At 41.9% G+C, this 10,564-nt stretch overlaps 1 protein-coding gene across 1 annotated transcript; it reads left to right on the top strand.

Moving 5' to 3' along the window:
- The first annotated feature begins 2,554 nt into the window (after positions 1-2,554).
- Positions 2,555-6,572, top strand: LOC117482300 (microfibril-associated glycoprotein 4-like). Its single transcript, XM_034130370.1, has 5 exons — positions 2,555-2,601; positions 2,813-3,010; positions 3,220-3,316; positions 4,085-4,249; positions 6,195-6,572. Exons 1-5 carry the CDS (start codon positions 2,587-2,589, stop codon positions 6,464-6,466), a joined length of 747 nt encoding a protein of 248 aa, XP_033986261.1. The 5' UTR covers positions 2,555-2,586; the 3' UTR covers positions 6,467-6,572.
- Positions 6,573-10,564: the final 3,992 nt, after the last annotated feature.

Below are 10,564 nucleotides of genomic sequence, written 5' to 3'. Positions count from 1 at the left end.
TACCATTTTATTGGAGCGATGAGGAACAGGTGGGGCTTGAAAAGGCCCACCTGTTCAAAGTGGGGAATGACAGAAAAAGTTTGAGAACCACTGGTTTAGGGAGTCCAATCACGCTGGCAGCAGAGTTGGTGATGCGTGTGAGTTTGGTCCGGTTGGTGACAGTGAGCATATTGATAATGCTTTGGTACAGTAGAGGGAGAAGAGGGGGGGAAACGTACAGTTCTTCCAGTTTATGGATGACGGATAATCTTTTTTTGCTCCTTTTGAAGATGTCGGTAGTGTGTTGGTTGAAATTACGTTTATTGTCCAGTGTCACACTTTTTTTTTTAAATATAAAATCAGTTATTACAATAACTGGAAAATACATTAACTCTATAGGTCACATCCTGAGGTCGTGAGTTCAACTCGCCAATATCTTTAATGGATTTTATGCTGTTTTTAAAATGTTTTATTATGTTTTTTTCAACTTCTTCCAAATAAAGAATACTGAATGCTTTTTTGTCACATTCTGGGCCCTTGTCCAATCTATTCATTTTATTTCCTGGTGTGTTTCCCGGCTTTGCAATAACCTGCCCCGCCCTGATCAGATTCACCTGTCCCTGTTCAACCTTTCTCCTTTGAGTATTTAGTCTGTCTGACCTCACTTTGTCTTTCCCAGTTCTTTTCTCTGTTTACAGTAGGCAGCCCACATAATATCCATTGTCATTTCTTAGTGTTTGCTTTGTTCCGCCAACGTATTATGTTTTATTGACTCTTTCCAAGGTATCAAAAATGAATACCTTTTTCTTTTCATTATATTATACAAGGCTCCATACTGTCTCAAAGACAGTATGGAGCCTATGAGCTGAAATAATCAAATAATCCTTGATAATCCATGATATGGCATTTCATCAAGGCAGTATCTGCCGGTAGAATTGGATGTATAATAAGAACTGGATACAGCGTCGGAGGCGGGGTCTCATTCTTTCCTATGAGAGCTGCTCAGAGTGGTGCAGGGATGACGTATTTACCTGGAAGTAAGCTGTGCATGGGTTCCCTCGTCATAAAAACAATGGGATTTCTCCATAGGATTTGGGAAAATAGCTCGAAATAAGGTCTGTGGAAAACGAACCTGTTTGATGAATGCACGTTTTGTTCAGCCGAATAATCTCCACATGTATACCCTACTTTTATAATTTTCGAATCAGAAATCTAATCGCCAGAAGCAAAATGCTAACGTTATGCTATAAACGAACTACAGCCGAGTACAGCACGACTTCAATGTCACGCCAATTTATATCGATCAACTTAAGATCGATATTCAAAAATACAGATTCAAAATTGTACAAGTTGAAGCGTTGAAGAGCGCAATTACTTGCTTTCAAGCAGAACAGGGGCAAACAAACTTAGCGGGAGTGTTTACGTGTTCGGCGTAATGACGTACAACGTCCTCGACAACTTCTGTAGTCCTATTCAGCCACTTGTTAACAAGCATCGTTTTTCAGACACGTAAACTCTTCAAGAATCACCAGTGGGGTCACTGCTGATGTATTTAATGTCGGAGAACAAAACGTGATCCGTCTCTTACATTTGTGTCAACCACAGACCTTATTTTGAGCTATTTTCCCAAATCCTATGGAGAAATCCCATTGACTCTGAGACGAGGGAACCGGTAGTGGTTAAATGCTAACTCACTTCCGGGTTTTAGAACTCGTCACTGCACCACTCTATAGGCGCATGAAGTCAAAATGGCCAAACTTTTGAGAGAGCGAAACATCACAGATTACCCGTCATGCCTGGCTGTCAGAGCAGAAGTACCCGTATGTGCTATCATAGAGTTGAGTTGCCCCTTAATCCCCGCCCCCCGAGCTCCCGCTCTCGGCTCAGTAGAATGAATGGAGAGAGAAAATAGATCTGTATTCGGCTTTTGGCCCAGTGACGTCACAGACTGATACGGGAATTGTAGGACCTCCGTTTGGTCACTACGATAATTTGCTTGCACGTCCGTTGCACTTCCTCGGGGCAGGAACCTCCGACTTCCAATGTTAATGGATTGCAGCATAAGAGACTCAACCCTTGCCAAGCCAGACGGGCCACCTTTTTTTTTATCGATTACATTTTTTCTGTCCTTCGTCCTGGTTTTTAAAACATTGGGCCTGATACTCTCTCTCTTGTGTCTTTGAATTTGAACTCCCCCCCCCCCCCACTAACTCTCACCTTTGTCACCTGTGCTGTGTACACTAGCCTCTCAGAACCTTTTTTCTTAGGGTAAACATTCAATCTGGGTGGAGTATTAACACAACACACCGCCAAGCTCCACCACAAGTCTTTCTCCGTTCCAGTACCTTCTGTCACATCCAGTTTATCAAGGTTCATCAACCTATTCCAGTAATGAATGCTGGTTACATATTTGCCTTTTCTTTGTGTGTTTCTATATTGGCTATGTCTCTACTTCATTACCCAACATATAATCATAAACCTTAAAATAACAAAGCATGTCATGCACTTCCAAAAACAGGTGATGCACCGTCTGTATAAATGCCTAGGTTCCAAACAAGAGTCACCTCAAACAACAGAGTGAACTCAGCGTAGAACTTCCTCTCCACGATGAAGATGATGCAGGTAAGAAAACACACACATATATAGGATTAAATGTCTCTGTCCTCTGCTAATAATCAATACTAGCATCAATACTTGGAGCTGTCTCAAACGTGATCAACTCTGGGCAAATTAATAACCATGAATAAACTCATGTATAACCATTAAAAACTGTGCAGGAAATCACTTCAAATGGTGCTGTAGGTATTTAAAATCTCTTCTCTTTTGCATCCAGGGGACATTATTCATGGCTCTTCTTGGGTTTTTAGCCTCAGCTGCCACTGGCTCGAAGGACTTTCTGCCCATCGACTGCAATGATATCTATTGCCATGACAACACCAGCTCCAGTGGGGTGTACACCATCTTCCCCGGGGGTCCCGACACTCCCCTGCAAGTCTTCTGTGACATGAACACTGACGGGGGCAGATGGACGGTCAGTATATCAGATTTTATCAGACTGTGTGCTTTTTTTTTTTTTACACCTTGTAAACCTGCTTTGGGAACTCATGACTTGAAAACGGAACCAACAGTCATGTTTACTGGTCAAGATACTTTTTAAAGTTCTCCAAATGTAGTTATTGTAGTAGAACATGTTGGTATCCTATTATCCTGTATCACTCTTCTTCCTACTCTTCCTCTCAGGTATTTCTCAAGAGGATGGATGGGACTGAAAACTTCTACAGGCCCTGGAGTCACTATAAAGCCGGATTTGGGAACCTGGCAGGAGAATATTGGCTCGGTGAGTGTTCAACTAATAAATTCAACACATTTTTCAGCTTAATATGCTGGCAGATGAAGGAAAATGTAAATGATTGGTGCCTACTTGTGAATGCTGGTGTGACTGCCCAGTGACGGCTCTGGACCAATTTTACTGGGGGGACCAGGCTGGGGCCAGTTATTTTTATATTTATATTATACAATAAACACAGGTTAAAAAAGAAAAAGACAGTATAGTAATTGTGTAAAATAAACATAAAATACAGTAATTGCTATGTGCTTCTGTACAGTTATTTATTTCAGTAACTGTAAGTTACAGTTCTTTGTTTGAGTAGTTATTTTTTTGTCCTTTACAGTACTTGTTTTAGTAACTAAGTTACAATTAAAATAAATTACATAAACAGTATTTGCTGCAACTCTGAATATAAGGCACTGTAATATTATACATTTTTATTTTGGAGGTGGTAACAGGGGGGTCCCAGGTCAGCGTTACTGACTGGCCCCTGTTGCCCCCCCCTAGAACCGCCCCTGTGACTGCCTCAACTTGCAGGCTTTGCTCCATATATGAAACTGTATGTTTAGCTTAAGGAAGAAGAAAAACCTTCCAATCTCAGAGAAAATACCAACAATACACTGCTACACTACACATTGTGTCATTTTGGCTTTACTTTTTTACTGATAATTCATTGGGCAGTGAAGTATAATTTTAAATGAGACGATCTGAGGGGGAAAGAGGTTAACTAATGGTTCAGGAGGTTATGTGAAACAGATGTTTTGTTCCTTTTCTAAGGCCTGGAAAACATCCTCCTGCTGACTCTGAGGAAGGAGAACGAGCTGCGGGTCGACATGGAGGACTGGGAGGGGGGGAAGGCAGACGCCAAGTACTCCTCCTTCTCCATAGATTCTGAGAATCACGGTTATGAGCTTCACCTGGGCAAATTCACTGGAAACGCAGGTAAGGAATACTGTGTGGATATTACTTTGGGAAATGTAGGTTTAAAGAGGCCCTAATGTTTTTTTGGGGGGGGGGTTCCCCTTCCCTGTAGTGTTATATAGTTTTTTGTGCATGTAAATGGTCTGGGCTAATTTCCCAAATCTCCCTCCAGAGGGAGTTTCTCTCCCACACTCCCCCCATGTCTTAAACGCCTCCATTGGACTCCTTTGTTTACTTCCGTAACATAGTGACATCACTACGTAACACTCTTGCTTGTATTGTCTAGCTTTCCAACGCATCTTACGCGATAGGCTAAGGGGCGGGGTATCTCTAATACCCCTTTCACACCAACGGTGTTTCAGGGCCGGTTCGGTGCTGGTGCTTGAAAAGCACCGGGTTTTCCTGTTCACACCGCAGCGGAGCAGCGTCATAGCTCCGGAATCCGGTTCGTTTCGAGCACCAAAAAGTTGTCCGTCTAGAAGCAAGAACCGCATACGTCACGCTTACGTCGGAGGGGGGCGAGATTAACCTGAGCTAACACTTAAGGCGAGTACGGCAAATAAAAGTTGTAACAAGCAGTAGTGCTGAGCAAAGTGACTAGAACGCAACCACACACTTGTTAAAAAAAACACACTTTATAAAGTCAGGCAACACTAACCAGGCTTCGTGTGATTCTGTTTATTTGTACCTTACTTTGACCATCCGTTCGCTGTTATTGATCATTGTGGAGAGCAGGCAGACGTTTTGTTTGTTATTATAGCAGCTATCGGATGGAATCAATACATGGGCTGCACAGGTTGTCATGTCCGACTATCACAAGTAGAATCATAATGAAAAATACGCCGGTAAAAAGTGCCTGTAGAAAACTGCTTAGCAAGTAGTCAGTTTAGCTTCGGTTGCTATGCTAACATCACCCATGTTATACCAGAGAAACTTTCATAACAGCGTTGTGATGCCAAACAGCGTCAATTCAGACTGACACCAAACAGCGTCAATTCAGACTGACACACATTCACTTAAGGGGAACTGGGGATATGTATCAGCTGCTTGTGTGACAGTCAGACAGTGAATACTTTAGAGCCGTGTGAGCTAACCCGGAGCTAACGGGAGAATACACTCCCGTTGAAGAGCAGCCGGCCAGCACTGCAGCGGTCGGTAAATGCCGCTGAAACACATTAATAAACAATGAACCACGGCACTCTGGAGAAAAGTATAAGGTTGGAGAAGTCGTTATTTAATTTAATCTGGCTTCGTATGATTAAAAGCAACGCAGTCCCCGGCCCGTTGTTATTGTGAGGTGAGCTCCGGCGTTGGGGAGAAACTCAGCGACGTAAACTGTGACGTCATGACGCAGCAGCGGCAGCACCAGTCGGGCTCTGAGCGGTGTGAAAAGAGCCGGCGCTAAACCGAAGAACCGGTTCTGAACCAGAAAAGCTCTAGCACGGAGCTTGAACCGGAGTTGCGTTGGTGTGAAAGGGGCATAAGCGGTTCACAAATCACAACCTGTGCTGGCCAGCTAACCAATCAGAGCAGACTGGGCTCTGGTTTCAGACAGAGGGTGAAAAGAGGTGCTGCATCACAGGCAGTTTGAGAAAGATAAAGTGCTTTTTGAACATTAAAGCATGTCACAGTCATAAGAGACACAAAATACAAATATGAACCTGAAAACTAGCATAATATGTCCTCTCTATATATATGACACTTGGGGGGTATTTCTGGGGTACTTAAAGTGTTGTAATTTGGACGTGTGAGAAATGTAATATTAGAATAAAATAGAAATACCTTAATATTCTACTTAAATACAAATGTGCCCGGTTATATTCTATCACTATTTAAGAGGCATACATGTGCTGTACCTATTGTTCTTTTAGTCATTAAAATAAAATATATTACCCACTGACACACATTGGCATTAAAATAAGTGTCTCTGGATTTCAAGTTTGTTTGTTTTTATTTGTATTTCTAGGGGACAGTTTGACATTTCAGAACAACATGAAGTTCACAACGTTTGACAGAGATCAGGACACTGACAGTATAAACTGCGCTCTGACTTTTCTCGGTGGATTCTGGTACTCCAAATGCCATCATGCCAACCCCACCGGCTTGTACGCACCTCGGACCACCGCTGTATATACCTCTGTTGGGGTTGTCTGGACTACATGGAAGGGCTCGCAGTACTCCCTGAAAACCTTCGACATGAAGATCAGATCTGTCTCTGGATGTGCATGCTCACATTAACCTGATTATCCGCAGAGTCACTAGGTGAGACTTTACCATTAGGTGACAAGGTTTTTTTTAAATTCCTATTCACTACAATCAATTTTTGGAGAAAAATGTCTGTGAAATGTTTATTTTACACATTTATTCTTGCAGACATATACAATCTGAATTAATCTGTTCTTGCCTGATTCTTTCTTAATTTGTTTTACATTTTTACTGGATTCAGTCTTTGGGACCTTTTAATAAAACGTATGTGATCAAACTTTCTTTTTATACTGTGTTATTTTAGTTATTATTATAATTTTCATTAATGTAATATTATTTTGTTGGATGGAGGAAGTATTCAGATCCTTTACCACACGAGAAATTACAACTGAAAGTCTTACATTGGGGCGACTGTGGCTGCGAGGGAGTGCGGTCGTCTTTCAACCAGAAGGTTGTGGGTTCGATCCCAGCCCATGCAGTCAACATGTCGATGTATACTTGGGCAAGATATAATACTTAACCCTGAGTTGCTCCCGATGGCCAATGGTGTGTGAATGTGCGTTAGGTTCACAGGGGCAGGGGGCGGACTGGCCATCGGGACGTTCGGGACGAATCCTGAATACTGAAGTGGGCCGGTCGGACAATTTCCTCGCGGTATTTACTTGCGGCACCGAGGTGGGCCGCTCGGATAACTCACTAGCACGGAGCGCTGGAGACGTTGTAGTACATATGCCAGGCCTCTAGATCAGGGGTGGGCATTTTACGGCCCGCGGGCCACATCCGGCCCGTTGGCCGGCCCGTGTGAGGTTGATCATAAATAATAACATAATAAAAAAAAAAACAGCAAACTTTTCAAAATAAAAGCAACACAGCTGTATTGCTTGCATGGCGTAAATACTTTTCTAACTGTGTTGCTTTTATTTTGAAAAGGAAGCTGCTGTTTTTTAAATGTATTTACGTAAACGCGCATGCCGTGAACAGCTACGAGTGATGCTGGCCGGCTAGTCCTCGAAATGTCCGCTAAGGGCAAAAAAAGAAAGATCGATACTGAATGCCGCATTTTCAACAAGACATGGACCGCTAAGTATTTATTTACAGAAGTGAAAGGTAAAGCTGTGTGTTTAGTTTGTGGTGCGCAGGTCGCTGTGTTCAAGGAGTACAATTTGAGTCGCCACTATGCTATCAAACACGCAGATAAATACAAGAACCTGTCTGAGGAAGAGCGGGCAAAAGGGGTCGGATGCTTTGCTAGCTAAGCTTCAAAGCCAACAACACATTTCCACAAAACATTCCACATCCAGAGATGCAGCTGTCAAGACGAGTTATGTCTTATCCCACAAAATTGCAAAAAAAAGTAAACTGTTTTCGGACGGAGAGTTCATTAAGGAGTGTTTGTTGGACTCTAATATGCCCGGAGAAAAAGGAGGCATTTGAGAAAGTGCCGCTCTCGCGACGCACTGTTACGAGGAGAATTGAGGACATCGCGGGAAATCTGGAGCTTCAGCTGCAGAACAGAGCGGTCAACTTTGACTTTTTTTCCTTGGCTTTGGATGAGAGCTGCGATGTACGTGACACTGCCCAGCTACTCATCTTCCTACGCTTCTCTCAAGCCAAATGGAGGACAACATTCTCACGCACTTGCCAACACTGAAGGAAGCCACACCATCAGCTGATCACCTCCAGAGGTACTCATCCATGTTAGAAGCACTGCATGGTGAGTTTTCAAGGCGATTTAAAGACTTCAAAACAGTTGAGAATGAAATGAACATGATCTTTTCCCCATTTACATGCCATGTGGATGATGCACCCAGTGATGTTCAGCTTGAACTCATTGACCTGCAGTCTGACACACTTCTGTCAGAGCACTTTAGGTCAGTCTCACTGCCTGAGTTTTACTCTTCCCTGAAAGAGGAGAACTTTCCACACATCAGGAGACGTGCTCAGAAGATGATGGTCCTCTTTGGATCTACCTACATATGTGAACAGACATTCTCAGTGATGAAGTTCAACAAATCCAGATACAGATCCTCTATCACTGATGATCACCTCTCAGCTGTCCTTCGCATATCCACCTCAGACATTGAACCAGATTTCCGTGCACTTGTTCAAGCCCAAGACAGACTGGATTTTTCTCACTGAACAAGTAAAATTAACTGAAAAACAAAAATCAAAAGCACTCATTTCTTTTTGTATAAAGCTGATTCATTTCTTATCTTTAACATACTGTAAAACACCTTTTCAGTATTGGTATATTGAGCAGAATTAAGTTCAACTTATTTTTGATTCGGCCCCCCAACACAGCTCGAGTTTCTGAAGTGGCCCCTTGTAAAAAATAATTGCCCACCCCTGGTCTATATAGTGGTGTCATTATGGGGTTTTCCACACAGGACAGGGTCTGCTGCAATACTGCCATATAACCTATTCCTGCTGACTCGTTTAATGTATTACAATTTGCATTAAGACAAACCTTTGTCTACGTGTGACTGCCCTCCCATGAAGATCATATGCCCTCTCTGTAGATTTGTTCTGGCGCCAGGTCTGTGTATAAGGCTTAGGTTTCTCTTCTTGAAACCTAAGCCTTGTACAGCAGAGGGCGTCACACATACATATACAATATACAATTTATTCTGACTGTAAAGCACCAGGAGGAAAACAAAAGAAAGGCACTGTTGAGGATTTCTAACCCAGTTTAGGTCTGCCTGCTTTTGGGATAAAAATGTCTTCACTGTTTATTTACATACCAAGAGTTTAATGCAATCAAAAAGGGAATCTCATTACATTTTATATTTAAGTCGAGGCACACCAAATACACCATTCTTTATGTGACCATCGCCTGATTTTTATTATGAACGACAATAGAGGTGTGCAGGGATGACGTAATTACCCGGAAGTAAGCTGTGCATGGGTTCCCTCGACAAAAAAGCAATTGGATTTCTCAGGGCTGCCAACCCTCACACATTGAGCGTGAGAGTCACGCAATTAACACATATCTCACGCACTCACGCCACACATGCCTTTCCTCACGCTAAGTTTTCATCCAAAATAAATGTATATAAAATAAATATAAAAATAAAGTGTGGTAGTCCTATTCAGCCACTTGTTAACAACCATCGTTTTTCAGACACGTAAACCATAAAGACAATTCAGGCAGTAGGCGTATAGAGTCCAACTTAGTACGGGCGTATATCAACAGATCAGATGTCCACCTGCTGCTTTGAAAAACAATGAATTAGTTTGAGAATGAGTATTCTTTATTGAAAGCCAAAAGAACATTCTGGCAGCATGCCTAACTATTTCAGTTTGTTCCGATTTTATTTTAGCTTCTTTTAAATATAGTGTGTGATCATGTGGTCAGCGACGACAGCTCCAGCTGCAGAGGAAACGTTGCTAATGCCAATTTGTTTGGCCACTCCAAAATGAATATTGAGTCAGAAATAGTAAACATTCCCAAATTGGGCTCAATAAAGAGTGTCTAATCTAAAGTGTGTTTCCAATCAGATGAAAAAGTCTTACCTGCTCCACCGCCAACTAAAGCTGCAGTTACTACTGAAACACAAGATGAATATCGAAATCAACATCGGGCTTAATCAATACCTTTGCTAAAGTAACTATCATTATTATTTTTTGTAATTAAAAATAGAATGTACGAAGTAAAAACTAGATGAGATTTAAAGTGATACTCACACAGAATGACTTGATAAGAACTGATGAGCCTTTAAACATGCACATTAAACTGTGTATGCCATGGCTTAAATATTTGAGCATCAATTCAGAAGCAATTATATTGTTATGATCATTAAAAGTCTAACACATCCAATTTTCATCTTGTAATTTATTATTTGTATAAATCAAAAGTGTGTTTTATAATGTGGAAGATGATGCCTACATAGTTTCATTTGCAGGATGTGAATTAGCGGCTCAGGAAGAAATCCCTCAGGATTACAAAAGACCCCCATCACCCCAGCCACAAACTGTTTAGTCTGCTGCCGTCTGGCAGACGTTACCGCAGCATTCTGACAAAAACAAACAGATTCAGAGACGGTTTCATCCCACAGGCGATAAGACTGTTAAACACCTGAACTGCTGTAACAACATCCATAACATTCTGCTACTTAGTAATCATTTATCTAT

The sequence above is a fragment of the Trematomus bernacchii genome, unplaced genomic scaffold (genome assembly GCF_902827165.1).
Source record: "Trematomus bernacchii unplaced genomic scaffold, fTreBer1.1, whole genome shotgun sequence".
In the NCBI taxonomy this organism is placed as follows: domain Eukaryota; kingdom Metazoa; phylum Chordata; class Actinopteri; order Perciformes; family Nototheniidae; genus Trematomus; species Trematomus bernacchii.
This window is presented reverse-complemented; position numbering and strand designations above follow the sequence as displayed.